General features: G+C 39.0%; 1 protein-coding gene across 11 annotated transcripts in view; it reads left to right on the forward strand.

The window, feature by feature from the left end:
• Nucleotides 1–5941: 5941 nt before the first annotated feature.
• TIA1 (TIA1 cytotoxic granule associated RNA binding protein) overlaps nucleotides 5942–23223 on the forward strand; it is a 33625-nt gene continuing 16343 nt past the window's right edge. For 8 of the 11 annotated variants that reach the window (XR_013961501.1, XR_013961502.1, XR_013961503.1 and 5 more), the window contains exons 1-2: nucleotides 5956–6210; nucleotides 19095–19191. Coding sequence is in view for 6 of the 11 variants with exons in the window: in XM_080685812.1 (XP_080541938.1) it covers nucleotides 6185–6210; nucleotides 19095–19191 (123 nt within the window). In the remaining 5 variants the exon portion in view is untranslated. Of the gene's footprint in view, nucleotides 6211–19094; nucleotides 19192–23223 lie in introns of all 11 variants that reach the window. The other 3 variants (XM_080685809.1, XM_080685817.1, XM_080685816.1) reach the window with 3 other exon arrangements.

The following is a 23223-nucleotide window of genomic DNA, read 5'->3' on the forward strand; positions in this document are numbered from 1 at the left end:
GACCTTCAATTCTGAATGATAGTTTTGCTGGGTAATCTTGGTTGTAGGTTCTTGCTATTCATCACTTTGAATATTTCTTGCCACTCCCGTCTGGCCTGCATAGTTTCTGTTAAGAAATCAGCTGACAATCGTATGGGTGCTCCCTTGTAGGTAATTAAATGTTTTTCTCTTGCTGCTTTTAATATTCTCTCTTTGTCTTTTGCTCTTGGCATTTTAATTATGATGTGTCTTGGTGTGGTCCTCTTTGGATTCCTTTTGTTTGGGGTTCTGTGCGCTTCCTGGACTTGTAAGTCTATTTCTTTCACCAGGTGGGGGAAGTTTTCGGTCATTATTTCTTCAAATAGGTTTTCAGTATCTTGCTCTCTCTCTTCTTCTGGCACCCCTAAAATTCGGATGTTGGTACGCTTGAGGTTGTCCCAGAGGCTCCTTACACTATCTTCAAATTTTTGGATTTTTTTTTGCTTTTTGCTTTTCCGGTTGAGTGTTTTTTGCTTCTTTGTATTTCAAATCTTTGACTTGATTCTTATGATCCTCTAGTCTGCTGTTAGGTCTCTGTATAATATTTTTTATTTCAGTCAGTGTATGCTTAATTTCTAGTTGGTCCTTTTTCATATCCTCGAGGGTCTCGCTAAATTTATCGGCCTTTTCTAGGAAATTCTTGAAAAACCTTATAACTGTGGTTTTGAACTCTATATCCAGTTGTTTGCTTTCCTCCATTTCTTTCATTTGTGATCTGTTTCTTTGTCTCCACATTTTCGCTGCTTCCCTGAGTTGGTAGAGTAGCTTTGTGTGGTAGGTGTCCTATAGGGCACAGTGGCTCAGCCTCCCCAGTTATCTGAGGTGGACACTCTTGGTGCACCCCTTTATGGACTGTGTGCTCAGCCTTGTTGTAGTTAAGTCTTGATTGTTGTTGGTATCACTGGGAGGAATTGACCTCCAGGCTAATTGGCTGTGAGGATCAGCTGTGTCTACGCTGGGAGAACTTCTGTGCTGGAGACACCCTTATGAGACAAGACTTGCAAAACTGCAAAAGCCTCTGTGCTCAGCTTGGATGGGGCGGAGTTTCAGGGTGGAGCAGACAGCCTTGGTTTTCTGTCAGCCCTGTCCTATGAGGCCCCTGGGTCTCAGTGTCCCTTGGTAATCGCTGCAAGCACCTCTGAGAGAAAGCCGCCCTCGAGTTTCACCCGCTGCCAGATAGTCCAGTTTCTCCCCGAATGAGTCTGGGTTCCCACATTCTCGCCCAGAACTGGAGTTCAGCGCAGTCGGGAGCCTCCGTCTCCCTCCTGCTTTAGAAAGCCAGCCGCCCGTGCATTCAGCAGTCAGTCCTCTCTGCGCGTGCGCGCCTCCAGACCTCTGCCTTCCGCAGCTCCCGAGTCTCAGTGTGCTTTCTCTTTTCCTGACAGTCCAGATTCCCCCCGAATGAGTCTGGTTTCCCAGAGTCTCGCCCAGGACTGGAGTTCAGTGCAGTCGGGAGCTTCCTTCTCCTTCCCACTTTAGAAAGCCAGCCGCGCACTCAGCCGCCCGTTCACACAGCCGCCCGTCATCTCCGCATGCGCGTCTCTGTACCGCAGCTCCTCTGAGACTCAGTGTGCTTTCCTCTTTTTTTCTAGTTGCAGAATTTCCACTCAGCCAGCTTTCCTGAGGTTCTGGATGATGTACATTTTGTCTTTTAGTTGTAGTTTTGATATTGTTGTGCGAGGCAGCAGTTTAGGTGTTTACCTATGCCGCCATTTTGGTTTCTCCCCAAGAAATTCATTTTTATACCATCTTACTTCTTCACATCTCATTTCTTTTTTATTCTAAATAGTCTATATATTAATTCTGTCTTAGACAAGACAGGAAATTCAAAAGTGATATAAGAAAATGTAAACATATTTGACTACATAAAAACATTTTAAGATGGCTAAAGAGAGAATTTTAATTCTACAGAAATAGAATAATCAGTTATAAAAATATACATACCAGCCCTAATTGGTTTGGCTCTGTGGATAGAGCATCGGCCTGAGGATTGAAGGGTCCTGGGTTCAATTTAGGTCAGGGGCACATGCCCAGGTTGTGGGCTCAATCCCCTGAGGGATATGAAGAAGGCAGCAGATCAGTGATTCTCTCTCATCTTTGATGTTTCTATCTCTCTCTCTCCCTCTCCCCTCCTTTCTGAAATCAATAAAAATAATATATATTGCCGAAACCGGTTTGGCTCAGTGGATAGAGCGTCGGCCTGGGGACTGAAGGGTCCCGGGTTCGATTCCGGTCATGGGCATGTGCCTTGGTTGCGGGCACATCCCCAGTGGGGGGTGTGCAGGAGGCAGCTGGTCGATGTTTCTCTCTCATCGATGTTTCTAGCTCTCTATCCCTCTCCCTTCCTCTCTATAAAATATCAATAAAATATATTAAAAAATAATATATATTTATATGTACCAGAACGCTTATTGTAACATTGTTTATAGTATGAAAAAAAGGAATAACCTGAATGTTCATCAATACTATTTATGATTATTTACACGACTTAGCATTGAATAAACTGTGGCACGTTCATTCTATGGGATATTTTGCAATTATTTAAAAAAATAACTATATCTGCCCTAACCGGTTTGGCTCAGTGGATAGAGCGTCGGCCTGCGGACTGAAGGGTCCCAGGTTCGATTCCAGTCAAGGGCATGTATCTTGGTTGCGGGCACATCCCCAGTAGGGGGTGTACAGGAGGCGGCTGATCGATGTTTCTCTCTCATTGATGTTTCTAACTCTCTATCCTTCTCCCTTCCTCTCTGTAAAAAAATCAATAAAATATTTTTAAAAAATTAATTATATCTGTATTAGTTGAATTGAAAACATCTATAATGTATGTTTAAGTTAAAAAAAAGAAACTTGCAAAGTAATATCCATAGCATAACCAGATTCTTTTAAATAACAAAAAATAAACAAGTACTTATATACATGTGCATCTGTATGCATATAAAGTAAGATGAGGAAGCTCACAGACTAATCTTTTAACATTAATTACCTCAAGAGAGGGAGAATGAGGGAATTATTAACCTTTTCTTATTTGCCTATTTTGTTTCACTTGTCTCAGTGAGCATGTACTACTTTGGCAACTTTAAAACTTTAATCAAGTTTTCAACAAAACTTTATTAATAAATATACTATCCTATATAATAAAAGGCTAATATGCACACTGACCACCAGGGGGCAGACACTCAATGCAGGAGCTGCCCCCTGGTGGTCAGTGCGCACCCACAGGGGGAGCGTCGCTCAGTCAGAAGCCGAGCTCACCAGTGGGCTCATGGCTGGCAAGCACAGCGGCAGTAGTGGGAGCCTCTCCTACCTCCTCTCCAGCCTCTTCTCCCGCCTCCGCTGCAGGCAAGCGGTAAGAAGCAAAGGGTCCTGGCCTGCAAGAGTCCCAGACTGGGAAAGGGATGTCTGACTGCTGGCAAGGGGTCCCGGACTGCGAGAGGGCGCAGGCGGGGCTGAGGGACCCCCTCCAGTGCACGAATTTCGTGACCAGGCCTCTAGTATAATAAATAAAACAATATTTAATAGAGTTTTTAAAGCCCTATTAAATACTTCTGCTATATCCATACAATGGAATTTTATTTGGCTAAAAAAAACGAATGAAGTATTGATGCATGCTTCAACATGGATGAACAAAAAAGCATAATGCTAAGTTAAAGAAACCAGTATCAAGGAACCAAGTAACAAATGACTACATACATTACTGTATGATTCCATTTACTTGAAATGTCTAAAATAGGCAAATCTATACAGTCAGAAGATTAGTGGGCTGGCTGCAGAGTGGGGTGGGATGGGGAACCCTGCTAATTGATAAGGGTTTCCTGTTTGAGGTGATGAAAATATTCTAAAATTGATTATAATGATGGTTGCAAATCTCTGTGAATACACTAAAACCACTAAACTGTACTTTAAATGGACAAATTGTAAGTTATGTGAATTATATAAAAAAGCTGTTAGCTTGGCTGGTGTGGCTCAGTGGCTGAGTGAGACCCATGAACCAGGATCCATTCCCAGCCAGGGCACATGCGGGGGTGGGATGGGGAGTGGAGGGGGGGATGACAGGCTCAATCCCTAGTAGGATCCTGCAGGAGGCAGCCAATCAATGATTCTCTCTCATCATTGATGTTTCTATCCCTCTCTCCCTTTCCCTTCCTACCTCTGAAATCAATAAAAACATATATTTTTTAAAAAGCTGTTAGAAAATATTATCCACCATTAACATTTGTTTTATTCATCCTCAAAACTACTTTATATCTTTAAATAAAATCCAAAAGATGTGCCACAGATTCCAAAGACAAATCCAAAAATGGAAATCCAAAAGTATCATAGTCTAAAGGAACTACTTCAAAGAAGACATCACATTTTTGGATGTGCACAATTGCCTATGTTTAAGAAATATTTCACATAATTTATTAAATGCAATACAAAATGCCTAATTAGTACACTATACCACATTTCAGAGCCCTTATTTTTCTGCCTCCCCTCAAAGAGGACTGAAATTTATATATCTTCTGACTCATTTGGTTTTAGAGTTCTTATGACCAATTTGTATTAAATAACTATTTAAAAAATATTTTCCAATGTACATTGAGTATGCCACAAAAATGCAAATAAAAACAAAAATTTGGCAATGATCTATAAAAATTTTCCTGGCTCTCAAAAATCTGGTTAACACAAACAAGACAAATTCTTCTAATGAAATTCTTATTTTTTAAAAAATAGGTATACATTATAGCTTTTTATTGTTTTAATTAAAATTATTGGAGTGACACTGGTTAATAAAATTGTGTCCACCACCCAAAGTCAAATCTTCTCTCACCATATATTTGATCCCCTTTACTCTTCACCTCCTCCCCCTTCCTTTTGGTAACCACCACACTATTGTCTATGAGTTTTTTGTTTGTTTGTTTGTTTGTTTACATTTTTTTAATTGTTTGAAGTATTAAAAATAGTAGTACATATGTCTCTTTTTTTCCCCCATTGACCTCCCCCCACCCTCCCCTTCCCCCCAGTACATGCCTTTACCTGCCCCCCTCCCCCCAGTGTCTTTTATTTATTGGTTATGCTTATATGCCTGCGTACAAGTCCTTCCGTTGATCTCTTACAGCCCCCCCCACCCCCACACACACACAAAACCTCCTCTGCCTTCCCACTGTAGTTTGACAGTCTGTTCAATGCTTCTTTGCTTCTGTATCTATTTTTCCCCCTTTTCTTTCCTTTAAAAAATCTTGCCTCTGCATGTCTATAAGTTTTTGTTTGGAAACTCTTACTTTTTAAAATAAAAAATATTTTTTATTGAATTTGTAATATTATTAACAATAAAAAATATATTTTTAAAAATTGAGACTCTTCTATACAGAAAAAAATAGAAACAGCCATTCATTGTATTTGGGAAGATAAATTTGTTATCTCAACGAAAAATGGCAGGTTATAAACTCTCAGACTTATCAGACTATTATTTTTAAATAAATAAACAAATCATCCTCCTCTGGGATCGAATGTTTGCTTTCATTTAGTCCTAAGATATTTCAACAAGCTCAACACCCACTAGCGCCGCTGGTGTAGTGGTATCATGCAAGATTCCCATTCTTGCGACCCGGGTTCGATTCCCGGGCGGCGCAGTTCCTTTTTCCCTCGCTACGAGATAACTTGAGTTTATTAAGCCTTTCTTTTTCCGGAAACATTTACAATTTTTAATTTCTATGAAAATGCTTATGTCATAATATACTGTTGAAACATTCGAATCTGGAGAGGGAAGACAAAAAAGTTTCAAAAGACAAAAAGCAAGTCCTGAAATAGTTAAGTCTTACGCCTGCGCAGTCGGAGAAATTCCTAATGTCGCGTGGAGGGGCGTCTGCGCAACAAGTGAACCTATGGATTGAGGTGCCGCTTGGCGGCCGGAAGGTTGAAAGTGCAAGATTATTCTGCGCATGCGCGGTCCGGGTCACTTCGCTGGCTGCTCTTAGGCTCCCGGCTCGCCGCCATCTTGTATTGGGGCTTCATTGTTCGTGCTGGGCCGGTCGGTTTAGTGTAATTGCCGCCGGAGAAGGAGGCGGGATAACCTCCGGTCCGCCGAGAAGTCCCGCTATTCTGCAGCCAGAGCCACTCAAACGTTTTGGGAGGTAGTAAAGGGTAGGGAGCTGGACCCAGAGGCGCCGCCGCGACAGCAGCAGCCATGGAGGACGAGATGCCCAAGACTCTGTGAGTCTGAGGCAACAATGAGGGGAGGCGGGATGGTGGTCGCCCCGGAGGGAGGCCTCGGCCCTTCGCTGCTCCCTAGCCTATTGTCCTTAGTGGACGCCCTGGTATCACGACCCCCTCTCCTTAGCGCACACCTGAACGCTTAGGGACCGACACCCGGGCTGTGAGAGGACGAGGCGGAGGGAGTGGGGGGCTCAACCCTCGGAACGAAGCCCTTCACTTCACACCACGGAGTGGCCTTTGGCCTCGCCACCGGCCCTCTGCGCGCTCAGGCCTGGAGAAAAGAGTTTTTCATTCAAACCTCTTTTTAGAACTCGGCGAGCCTTCCTTTTGTCCCATGCTTTCCTTCTCTTTTTCCCGCCCCCACTTCTTCATTAGCCTTTTTTGATTCTTACAGCCAACTGCCTTTCATTTCACTTTGATTTCCTCCTGAAACTCTTCCTTCCTTTTTTCTCTCATTAATTTTCTTGAGGCTGCTTGTACTCATTTTCAGTGAGTTAAACTTTATTCTCACAATTGCCTACTGGAAAAACAGCCAAATGATTTTTCTTAACCTCTCTTTGGATTCACTTCTATCACACTTCCTCCCCCAACCAAAGAGCCTAAATCGGACACCCTAAGGATTTTGAAACTGCTTTTGAAAAATGGAAATCTCATCCGGAGGTATATATCAACCGAGGGGAAGTAGATATAATGCATTTTTATCGTTTGCTACTGTTAGGATTGACATGTTGCTGAAGGAGCAGGCAGCTTTTATGAAACAACGGTTGATAAATACCTTTAACATATATTTAGTCACCTCAGGATTTTTACAGTTAGTGTTAAATTATTTCAGCTTTTCTTTGTTGTGTGGTTCCCCCCACAGCATCCTCCTTTGTTTTTCAAAGTATGTTGTGAGAGTTGATTCTGTCATTGTTATTTTTCTGGAAAAGAAGAAAAAGTCTGATTAGTATTTTTACATACCTTTTTGTTTGAATTCTTAAAATACTGACAGTTTGAGAACTCTATGCGTTAAAAACACAATTTTAGGTTTCTGCAACTCTAGACATTAGAGTTGTTATGAAGTACAATGTAATTGTTTTTTTCACCACCAAAAGTTTTCTATTTTGTAATCTTTATGAGAAATAATAGTCACACTTGTTTTCTTAATAGATTAAACTTTTTCATAGTTTACCTGATAATGTTAGTTACCTTAAGTATCTTTTTAATAGGATGCAGCAATTAGTGCATGACCTTGGTTTTTTTGAAAGATTGTATCTGGAGGTGAATACTCCCTAGAAAACTATTGGCCCGTAGAGTTTATGGAAATCTTTTTTTCCTCTTGCCTCTTTGCCAGAAGTATGATAGCCAACAGCATATTGAGTTACACAATGCTCTTTTTTATAATGTCTTCAAACTTAAGATTCTTAAATTATTTCAAATTTTTTAATTCAGAAATTGCCAGAAATATCTGGGATCTTAACCTTTTTAGCATGTTGATTTGGGAATCATATAATAAAAAGGTAATATGCAAATTGAACGAATAGCGGAACAACCAGTCGCTATGATGTGCACTGACCACCAGGGGGCAGACGCTCAACACAGGCGCTGCCTCCTGCTGGTCAGTGCGCTCCCACAGGGGAAGCGCTGCTCAGCCAGAAGCCAGGCTGACGGTTGGTGAGGACAGCAGCACAGCAGTGGTGGCGGGAGCCTCTCCACCTCTGCAGCAGTCAGACATCCCCCAAAGGCTCCCAGACTGCGAAAGGGCGCAGGCCGGGCTGAGGGGACCCCCCTGCCCCCCAGTGCATGAATGTCATGCACCGGGCCACTAGTATCAAATAATGAAGACAACTTCACCTTTCTCAGGCCATTCTACAAAAGCAGTGCAGGAAACCAACCATTGCAGGAGGAATAATGAAGGAAGTTTTATTCAAATACTTGGAGTGTTTATGATTTACTGGGTTCTGTGTAAAGTGTTTTACCTGTTTAATCCTCATCAGAACTCTGCAGTAAATGGGTGTATTTCCCAGCTGGGGGAAAGCTAAAGTCACCCAAAGTCATAAACTTTTTTGTTCATTTTCCTGCAACTCTTATGTCCTCGGCTCTTAGCTCTTACATGTATGACTTATTTTGCCATGTATACTTCACTAGAACACCCCATCTAAGAACCTTTTTCCCAGAGTAGTCCAAGCTCTAACGTGTCCTACTATCTCCTCTGCTTCTACAACCTTCAACCAAAGCTCCCATTCTTCCAGTGAGCCCAATCTAATTAAATATGAGTAGCTGCTAACCCCTAAATTTTCCCAGCAGTGTTTTTACTTTTAATATAAAATGTTTGTTTTAATGACCCTGGAAGTCAAGGGCTTTTAATACGTTCTTAGCACAGTATCTGATTTGTGGTAAGTGGTCAATGAATTTGTTTTAAAAACTGATACAATTCCAACCAGTGAACCCAGATATTACTCATTCTTGGAGGTAAGATATCGTCTGAATCTCAGTATCATCCATGGCACCTAAATGGCTCAAAGCAAGCATGTCAAACTCAAAGGCTAACACGGGTCAAATAAACAAGGTTTAAGTTTATGTGGGCTGCAAAAAAACAAAAGCTTCAATTTTCATAGAAACATAGGTTTATTTCAATAGAGACATGCTGAATACAGAGGGCTGAAGTAAATGAGTAATCGTTATCATAAAATAATAGAACATTTTAATAAAAATTAATATTTTTTCTTGAACATTAACTTACTAGACACTGAGTAACTGCACAAATAAGCGTAATGAAAATAAACCTATTTTTCTTGTTCTCCGAAAGCGAAATATTTCCTATTGTGCACACCAAACAAATCAGTACAAGACTAATGACATAGCAATTGGCTGCTAAAATATTTGCTGCTAGTAGTGGAGAGAAATGGTGCGCCTGCACGTAAGGCACGTAAGGGAAATGAATGCAACATTATTATAGTAATCAGTCATTAGCAAACGTTGTAGTTCGTTATTAGTAATTATGTATAACAGGATATTATAAAAAATAAATTACGAAATTTTTATTAAAACATTTCTTACATACCATTATTTGGCTGGGCCGCCAAAATATTCGTTGTGGACCACATGCAGCCCATGGGTCGAGAATTTGACATGCTTGGCTCAGAGAATATGCCTTCATTTTCAGCAAATTAGTGTTCAGCATCACCTTGTTAAGTTAGAAATTGCCAATATTCAGTTTCTTGTCAGCAATACTTTCAAAATATATTGTGAGAAGTGGGTTGATTCTGGAGATATTTTGAAAGTAGAGCAACAGCAATTACCAGTGGTTTGGATGTGGGATGTGAGAATGAAGTCAACAATAAGTAGGTATATTTACCGATGTGTAATTTCAGTCATTTAAAATGATAGTTTGTTGCAAAATATAAATAAAAATGAGAACAATTTTGAGATCATGAATATCTAGGATGTCTTCAGGCATAGTATTAGATACATTTGTTCAATCTGGTTTATAAATATAGCCTGATCTCCAAGTGAAGGTGGTCATAGCTTATAACATAAGAGGGTTTCAGCTATCATACAGACTATCCTTTGTGAAGAGTAGACAGTTGTTTAATAGTAAAGTTGTGATGCTGGTGTAGAATGTGTGTGTGTGTAGGCAAAGGTAGGTTTACAATCCATATGGAAATAATATAATAAATATTGGCATACTCACAACTGTACACCTACTTTTGCCTATATAAATGCTTATATACCGATATAAGCATTTACTCTTCTATGTAATTTCATAATAAGTAAAAGATGCACCTTTTCCCCCGAACTAAAATAATTCAGGCAAAATGGGATAATTTCCTAGCAAACTGCAAATATTCAAAAGTAATTCTGTGATATTAAATATAAAGATATTTATAGAGCATTTGCAGTATCCCAGGCAGGGTTCTAGACAGTAGATATCCTATATAATAAAAGGCTAATATGCAAATCGACTGAACAGCAGAATGACCAGTCTGTGATGTGCAATGACCACTAGGGGGCAGATACTCAATACAGGAGCTGCCCCTGGTGGTCAGTGAGCTCACACAGGGGGAGCACTGCTCAGCCAGAAGATGGGCTCACGGCTGGCGAGCGCAGCAGCGGTGACTGGAGCCTCTCCCGCCTCCATGGCAGCGCTAAGGATGTCCTCTAAGGGCTCCCAGACTGCAAGAGGGCGCAGGCCGGGCTGAGGGACCCGCCCAAGTGCACAAATTTCATGCACTGGGCCTCTAGTATAGTATAAATAAAAATTTCTTTATCAGATTTATCATTAGCTAAAAACCTATTTATTTATTTATTTATTTATTTATTTTATATATTTTATTGATTTTTTACAGAGAGGAAGGAAGAGTGATAGATAGTCAGAAACATCGATGAGAGAGAAACATCGACCAGCTGCCTCCTGCACACCTCCCACTGGGGATGTGCCCGCAACCAAGTTACATGCCCTTGACCGGAATCGAACCTGGGACCTTTCAGTCCGCAGGCTGACGCTCTATCCACTGAGCCAAACCGGTTTTGGCCTATTTATGTTTTTTATTAAAATTTTCACAGAGGCTTTGTATCAAGTTCTGCACTTTTTAATAAATTTATCTTTATTGTTTAAAGTGTTACAGATGTCCCCTTGTTTTCCCCCATTGACCTCCTCCACCTACATTTTTATACAGTAACTAGAGGCACGATGCACGAAATTTGTGCAAGAGTAGGCCTTCCCCCAGCTGCCGGCACCAGCTTCCCTCTGGCATCCGGGACCCGGGCTTCCCTCACAGCCCTGGCTTTGTCCAGAAGGTCATCCAAAAGGATGTCTGGTCTAATTAGCATATTATGCTTTTATTATTATAGATTGTGGCTCAAACAACCCATCACAGCTTTCTGTTTTGTAAATGTTTTCTTCAGGTTAAATTTTCTGGAGCTGTAGTAATATAAATTAATATATGTTTTAGAATCCAGTTTTATAACTCTCTGAACTTAGTTATCAGCTTCAAAAATATATGTTAAATTGATATAAAATTCTATCCCTGGCAGAATGGCAAGTTTTCATGAATAACTTTTTATTCTGAAAATTTTAAAACAGAAAAGTAATAAAAAATAGTACATTGAAGAGTTACATAACTTTTGTGTGGCTTTATCCATTGCTAATAGCCAAATACTCAAAAGTAATTATGTGAGAATGCAGTTATCTTTTTTTCTGAATCATTTGAGAAAACATCATTACACTTTAGGCCTACTTTACCATATATTTTCTAAGAACAAAGGCATTCTCTTACATAGCCATGATATAATTTTCATATTGAGACTACATTGATACAAATTTTATTGTTGTTAATCCTCACCTGAGGATATTTTTTCCATTGAGTTTTTGGGGTTTGTTTGTTTTTTGTTGGTGTTTTTTAGAGAGAGTAGAAGGGAGGGAGAGAAAGGGAAGTATTGATGTGAGAGAGACACATCTACTGGTTGCCTCCTGAAAGCACCTAGACTTGGGGCTGAGGATTGAACCTGCAACCCAAGTATGTTTCCTTGACACTGGAATCGAACTTGAGGCCCTTTGGTGCCGATGCTCCAATCACTGAGCCACAGGGGCCACGGTGATACAATATTTTTAACTGATATACAGTTCATATTCATTTATCCAGTTGTCCAAGGAAGACATTTTTTATCTTATCTTTAATTTTTTTTATTTATTGATTTTAGAGAGAGGGAGAAAAAGAAACATCATTTTATCACTCCACTCATTCATGCATTCATTGGTTGATTCCTGTATGTGCTCTGACCAGGGATCTAACCCAAAACCTTTACCTATCTGGGATGATGCTCTACCAGTGGTCGGCAAACTCATTAGTCAACAGAACCAAATATCAACAGTACAACGATTGAAATTTTTTTTGAGAGCCAAGTTTTTTAAACTTAAACTTCTTCTAACGCCACTTCTTCAAAATAGACTCGCCCAGGCCGTGGTATTTTGTGGAAGAGCCACACTCAAGGGGCCAAAGAGCCGCATGTAGCACGCAAGCCGCAGTTTGCCGACCACGGCTCTAACCAACTGAGTTACCCAGCCAGGGAGGAAGGCATTTCTTAGTTCATTGAAGTCTATATGCCTTAAAGTTAATTCTCTTCTTGTCTTTATAATATTTTTCATTCTGCACAAGGTTAGTATATGATCTCAGAGGTGATACAACATGGGATACTTCAATCCATTCTGCTATCAAGAAATCCATGTGGAACAGCTAAAAAGGGATATTTTAATGTTATTCCCCAAAAAATATTTTGAAAAATAAAAACTAATAAATGTAAGAAAATTATAATTTTGTTTAGTAGTCCAGTAGACATAATAGGGAACCTTGGCTTGCAACTGCTCTGAGTATCAATATTTGTATCAGGATTTTCTTAAATGCAAGCAGCAAAAAATTTTAACCATAAAAGGAATTTATTAAAAAGATAAAGGACACGTCCTGGCCGATAATGGACACGTCCTGGCCGGTGTTCCTCAGTGGTTTGAGTGTCAGCCTGAAGACCAGTTCCCGGTCAAGGGCACATACCTTGGTTGCATGTCCAATCCCCAGTCCCAGTGTGCAAGAGGCAACCATTGAATGTGTCTCTCTCACATTGATGTTTCTCTGTCTCTCCTCACTACCTCCCCCACCCTGCCTCCCTTCCACTCTCTAAAATTCAATGGGAAAAATATCCTTGGGTGAGGATTAACAAAACAAAAACAAAGATAAAGGATGCTACCAAAATTTGTAGGAAAGTTATGGATCCTGTCTTGGAAAATGTTCAGGAAAGAAAACTGTCAGGCCATAGTCCTAATCAAGCCATAGGCCATCCCAGAAAAGATACTAGTACTGAATCCACTGAGGATCAGATTCACTGACATGGGACTCCATTGCTGTTTGCCACCAAAATGGATTATCTTCATGCTCTGCTTCTTTAAGCCCTATAGGTTGAGGACTGGTATCTCTAATTGACTTAGCCTAGATCGAATACAAAAAGAATTATAAAACCATATCTAGGTTTTTCAGCTTCTATAGAGAAGTCAGGCTCTGCCTTAGGATGAGGATTTTTCTAAAAATAGGAAGATGTTTGATGGTCAAAAAAAATAATCCTCTAAACATGTTAACTTAAATTCATACTGTTAATGGGAAATCTTTTGGTCAGTTGTTTAGTATGAAACAACTAAATAACATTTATATATAAAATTGAGAATTGCCAGGCCAGTGTGCCTCAGTGGTTGAGCATCGACCAATCTATATATCAGGAAGTCAGGGTTTGATTCCCAGGCAGGGCACATGCCTGAGCTGTGGGCTTGATCCCCAGTAAAGGGGGATGCAGGAGGCAGTAGAGCAATGATTCTCTCTCATCATTGATGTTTCTCTCTCCCTTTTTCTCTGAAATCAATAAAAATATATTTAAAAATAAATAAAATAGAGAATTAACTTTGTAAAGTATGGAGCGTTCTACAAACAAAAACCTATGTATTTTCTGTTGAAAGTATCCTATTAATAAAAGGCTAATATGCAAATAGACTGAACAACCTGTTGCTATGACATGAACTGACCACCAGGGGGCAGGCGCTCAACGCAGGAGCTGCCCCCTGGTGGTCAGTGCACTCCCACAGGGGGAGCGCTGCTCGGCCAGAAGCTGGGTTCATGGCTGGTGACTGCAGCGGCGGTGGCAGGAGCCTCTCCCGCCTCCACAGCAGCACTAAGGATGTCTGACTGATGGCTTACGCCCGCTCCCCAGGGAACCATCAGTCGGACATTCCCTGAGGGCTCCTGGACTGGGAGAGTGCTCAGGCCTGGCTGAGGGACCCCTCCACTCCCGAGTGCATGAGTTTCATGCACTGGGCCTCTAGTTTTATCTATAAAAAGGATCTGCAGATTTCAAATTTGGTCTTTCTGTCTCAAACTCCTATTTAGCAAATAGACTTGGAAAGTTATAACGTCATTAAGTTTTCAAAATTTTGAGATAGGTATTAGTGATTAACTCATTTGTAAAAAGAAAAAAGTAATGAGATATTTTTATTAGTACAAGAAAGAAAGAGATTTTGTCCTTTGATTTCTTTAATATGAAAATGTTATATATGTTACTTGTAGTTTATTGTAATGGTGCCTAAGGCTGAGAGCAAGTTGTTTCTGTAACTTCCTCTGAAGAGCATTTCTCTAAACAGCTGTGTGTAGAATGAATTGATAGAGGCTCCTGGAGCTTACATCAAATAAATGAAAGGCAGTGCAAACCACATTGATTGATTGATTATTTATTTATTTATTTATTTATTTTGAGAGAGAAACATCAGTTTGTTGTTCCACTTATTTATTGGTTGACTTTTGTATGTGCCCTGACTGGGGTTCAAACCAGAAACCTTGGCATATTGGGACAACCCTCTAACCAACTGATATACACAGCCAAGGCCCCATAGTGCTTTTTAGAGTAGCTTAATCTTTTTTTTTTTTCTTCACATCTTCAAATTAGTTAATGTCACTCAGCAAATGTTTCTCAGATGGTAAAATCCAGGTTCCCTAAATACTATGCAGTTGTCACTAGGTTACCTAGCTTTTTCAAAATACATAGATGTTAGAATTAAATTTTCAGAAGAGCCATTTTTATGTTTTGTTTTGTTTTTGAAAAGATAGTCAAAGTAAGTCACATTTATTTCTTACATAAAAATTTCACCTATAATCTATCTTACTCACTTTGGAATTTTCTTTTTTTTTTTAAATTTAATCTTTATTGTTCAGATTATTACAATTGTTTCTCCTTTTTCCCCCCATAGCTCCCCTCCACTTGGTTCCCACCCCACCCTTTGCCCTTACCTCCCCCCACACTGTCCTCATCCATAGGTGTACGATTTTTGTCCAGTCTCTTCCTGCACCCCGCATACCCCTTTCCCCCTGAGAATTATCAGTCCACTCCCTTTCTATGCCCCTAATTCTATTATATTCACCAGTTTATTCTGTTCCTCAGATTTTTAATTCACTTGATTTTTAGATTCACTTGTTGATAGATATGTATTTGTTGTTCATAATTTTTCTCTTTACTTTTTCTTCTTCCTCAGAAGAGCCATTTTTTTAAAAATACGTACATTTTTATTGTTGACAGCATTACAGATGTTCCCCATTCCCCACACACACTTTACCCCCCTCCACCTATCTCCTACCACGTCCTGGAAGAGCCTTTTTTTTTTTTTTTTCCATTTAGACATTGCAATCCTGAGAATTTCTTATGGGTACAAGAGTCAAGTGAGACACAGAAGAGTTTCAGAGAAAGTACAATTCTCATATAACCTTCATCCATCCTCCCTTAATGTTAACAACTTACATAACTATGGCATACTTATCAAAACTAAGAAATTAGCATGGTACAATACAAGGTTTATTCCAGTTTCCCCAGTTTTTCCACTAATGTCTTTTTTTCTATTCCAGGATCCATTCCAAGATATCACTGTATTTATTTTTTTGTCTCTTTATTCTCTAATATGAGAAGATAACTTTAATGATAATGGCACTTTTGAAGGGCACTGTTTCTTCACTGTACAGTGACTACTTTTCTCAACATAACTCTATTAATTAGAATTGAGTCACTAAGACTAACCCAGACTGAAGGAGAGAGAAAATAAGCTCTACTTCATAGAGGAAGGCATATCAAAAAATTTGTGAATATACGTTAAAACAATCATTTCATTGGTTGAAACCAGTAATAAGTATTTTTTTGGGGATAATTTAAGGCTCTACACACCATATTTCTTCTTAAAGTTACATCAACTGTATATCCATGGGTGGATTTTGCCATTTGCAGTTACTACTGTGGTGTTTTAATGATCATTTTCCTCATTCCTTCTACATCTATTAGAGTTCTGCAAGAAAAAGCTATCTCTCCTCCCCCATCCAGGATTCAGTCAAGTATTATTTATTATATTTAGTTGTCAGTGTCTTTTAAGTCCTTTTAAATCAAGAACAGTCCACTACCCCCCCTTTTTAAATATATTTTTATTGATTTCAGAGAGGAAAGGGGAGAGAGAAAAAAAAAATCAATGGTGAGAATCATTTATCAGCTGCCTCCTGCATGCCCCACACTAGGGATTGAGCCCACAAGGCATGTGCCCTGACTGGGAATTGAACCATGACCTCCTGGTTCATATATATGTCCATGCTCAGCCTTTGAGCCACACTGGCTGGGCCTCCCTTTTATTACTTTTGTTTTTTTAGAACAATAATATTTTGAAGAGATCAAGTAAGTTGCCTTATACAGTATCCCCTATCTAAATATATGTAGTAGTTTTATATGTCCAATATTTGGTAACCTTTAGTCTAAATTTAAGCTTGACTAGATTCAAGTTAGACCTTTTTGAGTTGACTACTTCACAGGTGATGTTGTATAATTCATATTGAACACACAATGTCTCATTGCCCATCTATAAAGTGATTTGAAATTTGATCACTGGGTCAAAATGTTAAAACAGCCAAAGCTCTAACTTTTTTGTTTGTTGTTTTAATGTTTTTATTGACTTGAGAGAGAGAGGAATGGAAAATATACCCTTGGGTGAGGATTAATGACAAAAAACGATATGGACTCTTTTCCCAGAAAAATAAACATTTATACATGTCAGAAAACACAGATTCATTTCCTTCCTTTTATTTACTCATTCAACAAACATATTTTGAGTGGTAAAGGCACTGGAATAGGGTTAAAATGGTAAAGGGAGAAGCACTGAACCTATCAGAATAATGATACTCAAAAAAGCAAAGCCAACATCTACCCAATAACAGTTTTTCCAGGATCAGAGGTTAGTATTATACCAAGTCCTTGTTCTGAAACTCAGTAATTGGAGGAAAAGCGTTATCTCCTATAAGCATTTACCTTGCCTTCTGATTAGAAACTCCAGTGTAGTGTAATCTTAATAGCTCTAGTTGATGAGGAAAAAGCTCTTTACAGAAAAATGCTAATCAATAAATTTAGGCAGACCACATTAAATTAACTGTGTAAGTCCTATGGGTATTATACCATGAGTATTGTCAGGGTGCCAAAGTTATCACATAGATCACTTAACAACTGGGAAGGGAAAACCCTATTTTAAAAGAGAGCTTTCGTCCCAGCCAGTGTTGCTCAGTGGTTGAGCATTGACCTATGAACCAGGAGGTCATGGTTCTATTCCCAGTGAGGGCACATGCACAGGCTGCGGGCTTGATCCCGGCAGCCTCTCTCACATTGATACTTCTCTCTCTCACTTTAAAAGCAAAACTTTATTGCCCTAACTGGTTTGGCTCAGTGGATGGAGCGTCGGCCTGTGGACTGAAGGGTCCTAGGTTCGATTCCCATCAAGGGCATGTACTTTGGTTGCGGGCACATCCCCAATAGGAGGTGTACAGGAGGCTGCTGATCGATGTTTCTCTCTCATAGATGTTTCTGACTCTCTGTCCCTCTCCTTCCTCTCTGTAAAAAAATCAATAAAATATATTTAAAATTTTTTATTTTTATTGATTTCAGAGAGGAGAGGGAGAGAGATAGAAATGTTAATGATGAGAGAGAATCATCAATTGGCTGCCTCCTGCACACCCTGTAATGGGGGTTGAGCCCACAACCAGGGCATGTGCCCTGGCCTGGAATCAAACCCTGATTAAGTCAATACTCAATTACTGAGCAACACTGGCCGGGGTCCATTGATTTTAGAGAGTGGAAGGGAGGGAAGGGGGAAGAGAGAGAGAGAAACATTGACATGAGAGAGACACATCGATTGGTTGCCTCCCGGATCAAGCCTGAAAACCTCGAACCACCGAGCCAAACCAGTCAGGGCAAGTCTGGATCTTTCACCACATGTTTTCTGTTTCTGAAGGATTCTTGGCAGAAGAATAAGAAACTACGGTTTTTGAGAGTCTACATTCTCTTATTTCAGAAGTGATAAACCTCTAACTCTAACATGTCTAGAGGTAATCTGGTTTCAAAGTCCCATTTTGAAAATTTATTTATAAACTCTTTAAATAAAGATTATCCCAGTCATGTGGTCTTCCAATACACTATACTAGTTAAGTTTGCTAGTCACCAATTCATATCTTTTAAAGACCTCTCCTGGCATCTTCCTACTCTACATATCCACTGATCAGTGATATCCACTGAAAGGTTTTTTTATCCCTTTGTGAGCATTTACAACACCTTATAAATTATTTACTGTGATTTTTCAAAAAATTTGTTTATTGTGTAAACCAAAGTAAACCTAAATTGGATAGTGTTAGGAGAATAGTGAATTAAAAATTGAGGAAATTTTATTGTTCTTAGTAATACTGTAGTAGAAATAATTGCAAAGGTTTCCACGATTGATTGTATAAAATGTTCTGTATATTTAATGATTCATTTGAGAGATTTTTTTTTTAAATATATTTTATTGGTTTATTACAGAGAGGAAGGGAGAGGGATAGAGAGTTAGAAACATCGATGAGAGAGAAACATCGATCAGCTGCCTCCTGCACACCCGCTACTGGGGATGTGCCCGCAACCAAGGTACATGCCCTTGACTGGAATCGAACCTGGGACCCTTCAGTCCGCAGGCCGATGCTCTATCCACTGAGCCAAACCAGTCAGGGCTAAGAGATTTTTAAAGTAATATCTTTCTAAGGTAAGCCTAGGAACTTGTAAATAAACAACAGGTTTAATTTGCAACATTTTGACTAAAAATACACTAGCTTTCCCTTTACTAACAGTGTCTAATATACTTGCAGGTTGCACATATTACATCCATTTGGAAACAGATTTTAAAGTTTCAGCAAACTTTTATAAGCTATTCCCAAATAGTGTAGTTTAGAGTAAAGATCTACCTACTCCTAAACTCATTTTTCAATAAGCAAGTGTAGAAACTGATCAAAAGAAGCAAATTTAAATGGCAAATATTTTTCTTTGTGTTTCAGATATGTTGGTAACCTTTCCAGAGATGTGACAGAAGCTCTAATTCTTCAGCTCTTTAGCCAGATTGGACCTTGTAAAAACTGCAAAATGATTATGGATGTAAGGGTATTTTACTTTAGTTAACTTTCTTCTTTTTTTATGTATATTATTTAAATCCATTACTTCCAGGAACTCTCAAATTAGTTTATATAATCTGAATGCATAGGGATTTTAGTGAATTTGTAGTGAATCAGTTTTGGACACTGAGTTTAATTTGTTTTATTAAATAAAGGAAGAGCAAAACTAATCATTTCTAGAGTAGATGAGAAGTATACACCTTTTTAAGGTGCATTGATGTATCAGAATTGTTAATTTTATATGTTGTATCAGTTGGTAGCCTAATCAAGAAATTCAGGTGTTACAATTAGATTAGGACATTGGGTCAAAAAAAAAATAGACAAGTGATACTGTGAAATGTTTGTAACTTTATTTTTAAAGGCCGTGATTCAAGTTTCTCTTGCATTATGGCAATTACCATCCCTCAGACCTTAATGTATAGAAAAAATTAATTCATCTAATTGGTGTTAACCCTGAATCATAACATGCATAAAAAGACATTTAAAATTTTATTTTTTTTTGATGGGGAAGACAGTGCTAATGAGAATCCATTTATCCACAGTCTCTCCTTTTGTTTTTCTTTTCCCCAGGGGAAAAAAACATATACCAGTATGTGTATCTGCTACTTTTTTTTCCTATTGTTTTCCAGTTTATCTCTCTTTTTACTTCGTATTTAGAAAGTAATTGTTAGCCTGACAGGTTTAAACAAGTTGTTTGGACATCATCCAGTGCATAAAGTTTGTTTGATTCCAAGTCAGGGCACATGCCTGGATTGCAGGCTCAATCCCCAGTAGGGGGCGTGTGGGAGACAGCTGATCAATGTTTCCCACTCTGAAAATGAATAAAAATATATTTTTTAGAGTAATTGTTTAGCCAGTTGGCTTTGTTTTGTTGTCTAAGATTTTAAAATGTCAAACCTTTCTTCTGAGTAGCAGGGTCTTCTAAATTTAATATAAATGGCTTCAATTAATGTTTTTGTTCTTTATTTTCTTAAGTGTTTCCTTTATATTTAATATCTGTATGCCCTTGGATAAAAAAGAAAAGATTCCTGTACCTATAGAGAAAAATAAAGTAGAGACTGGAAAATAATGGAGAATTTAAAACCAATTTTTCCTTGATGTGGGTCTACTTCCTTGTCCCAGTAATAGCATTTTTTAAATGCTTACCTGTTATTTTAACCCTGATGCATTATCACACATGTTAAACAGAAACTTTGTAAAGCACATTATTCCCATTTAATATATGCAGATTTAAGGCAAAGCTGCCCTGGATGGTGTGCTCAGTGGTTAGAGTTCACAGAAGGGTCTCAGGTTTGATTCCCTTTCAAGAGCTGTACCTGGGTTGCAGGTTTTATCCCCCGCCCCAGTCATGAGCATGTGGGAGGCAACCAATCAATGTGTCTCTCTCACATCAATGTTTCTCTCCCCTTCCACTCTCTCTCCAAAAAAAAAAATCAATGGAAAAAATATCCTCAGTGAGGATTTACAACACCCCTCTCCCCTGCCTCAAAAAAAACAACCAAACAAACAAACAAAAAAACAGAAATAAGGTAAAGCAAGCATGTAAATCCAGATTGAACTATCTGAATATAAATCATCTTCATTGGTTTATAAGCTGCCATTCTCTCCTTGTCTGGGTCATTCTTTTTTTTTTTTTTTTTTTTTATTAAATATATATTTTATTGGTTTTTTTTACAGAGAGGAAGGGAGAGAGATATAGAGTTAGAAATATCGATGAGAGAGAAACATCAATCAGCTGCCTCCTGCACATCCCCTACTGGGGATGTGCCCGCAACCAAGGCACATGCCCTTGCCCGGAATCGAACCCGGGACCCTTGAGTCCGCAGGCCGACGCTCTATCCACTGAGCCAAACCGGTTAGGGCTCTGGGTCATTCTTGGTATTTGTCTGGTAAAGATCACTAGGCAAAATGTTAATGACTGCTTGACCTTCAGAAAAGACTAGCTGTGTTATTAGCCTTTGTCACTTTGTATAAATTTTGGGTTTTTATCACTCAAAGGCTTAGATTAACATTTTGTTTTTATTATTATTAAAGTATAAATTTCAGTCTATTCATATTGTAGGACTGGTGTTCATATTTATGAATTTTATACTTCCTGGAGTATTGAGACTGATGATGTGTATGCTTACATTCTTTTTATCTAAAAAATAGTTTTTTGGGGGTACAAATCAACTAACTAAAGTGACATTCTTTTTCAGTTTATTGCTCTACTCTTAAATATGTTATTTTTTCTATGCCTATCAACATTGATCTTTGTAGTAGAATTCTCATTAAGTGTAGTGTTAGTTTGAATTATACAATTTTTAAAACATTTTTATATTCCCTAATGTTCTTAAAAGAAGATAATGGGTAATGTCAATATCAATTTGTTATTACCTCTTTACTCTAAAATTCTTTTTTTTTTCAATCTGCACCAAAGGATATTTTTCCCATTGATTTTTAGAGAGACTGGAAGGGAAGGAGGGAAAGGGAAAGAGAGACATTGATTGGTTGCCTCCCACATGAGTTCTGACTGAGGCTGGGAATCAAACCTATAACCCTTCTGTGCATGGGCCAACACTCTAACCACTGGGCAGCACTAGCCAGAGCCTCTAAATTTCTTAAAGATGATTACCAATGAATTTTTTAAACTATTGTGCTTGAAACAAAATGGTAGCTTTATTTTGGCATCATTCTAGTCATTTTTAAAACTACATTTTTATTGATCTTAGAGAGAGGAAGGGGGAGGGAGAGACATCGTCATCGGCTGCCTCCTGCACACCCCCTGCATAGGATCCAGCCAACAATCCAGGCATGTGCCCTGACTGAGAATCAAACCAGACACCTCTTGGTTCATGGGACACGTTCAGTCCGCTGAGCCACACTGGCTGGGCTCATTCTAGTCGTTTACTTTCTTATTTTAGGAGTGTATAGAAAGAATTTTTAAATACTCTATGAAGTCATTTGATATTTTGCACTGATAGGTATAAGATATTGGGTATTTTTTTCTGCCTTAATTTACAATAAAACATCTAGGCTTCACATATCAAATGTCAACTACTTGGAACACCAGCAGAAAAGAGGAGAGAATTTTTAAAAGACTACTAAGCAGCTGAAAAATGATGTCAGAAAGTCCAAATTCTAAAACCTATTCTAAAACTTTACTTAGCAAAGGACCACTTCAGTGTTCAGAGCCTATCCTATATAATAAAAGGGTAATATGCAAATCGACCAAACGGCAGAATGACCGGTCGCTATGACACACACTGACCACCAGGGGGCAGACGCTCAATGCAGGAACTGCCCTCTAATGGTCAGTGCACTCCCACAGGGGAGCGATGCTCAGCCAGAAGCCCTGAGCTGGGCTCACAGCTGGCGAGTACAGCGACGGTGGTGGTGGAGCCTCTCCCGCCTCCATGGCAGCGCTAAGGATGTCTGACTGACGGCTTGGGCTGCTCCCAGCCATCAGTTGGACATCCCCTGAGGGTTCCTGGACTGCAAGAGGGCACAGCCCAGGCTGAGGAACCCCTCCTGAGTGCACGAATGTTGTGCACTGGGCCTCTAGTTTATTTATATTTTATAAACAAGCTTAAGGTAGTTGGTTGGTATTTTCTGCTACTCACTAAGGTAGCAAGTCTATATGTACACTTATATATATGAAAGGTAATATCACAGGGAAGAGGCAGAAAAACCAATACCAACACTTGAGAATATAGGATTCTAGTCAAGTTTAACCTCTGTAGCTTAAAAAAAAGATTGTATGATGATGGGGAGAATATAGCTATATATTCATCTGTCCATAATTAGGACATTTAATTATTAATAAACGATTAAATTATATGTAGTAGACTAGTATAACTTGTTGATAAAGATAGCTTTCTATAAAAATAGATCATTTTTAAAAATATATATTTTTTTTATTTCAGGGAGGAAGGAGAGGGAGAGAGAGAGAGAAACATCAATGATGAGAGAGAATCATTAATTGGCTGCCTTCTGCATGCCCCACACTGGGAATTGAGCCCACAACACGGGCACC

This window comes from Plecotus auritus, assembly GCF_963455305.1.
Source record: "Plecotus auritus genome assembly, chromosome: 8".
Lineage (NCBI taxonomy): Eukaryota > Metazoa > Chordata > Mammalia > Chiroptera > Vespertilionidae > Plecotus > Plecotus auritus.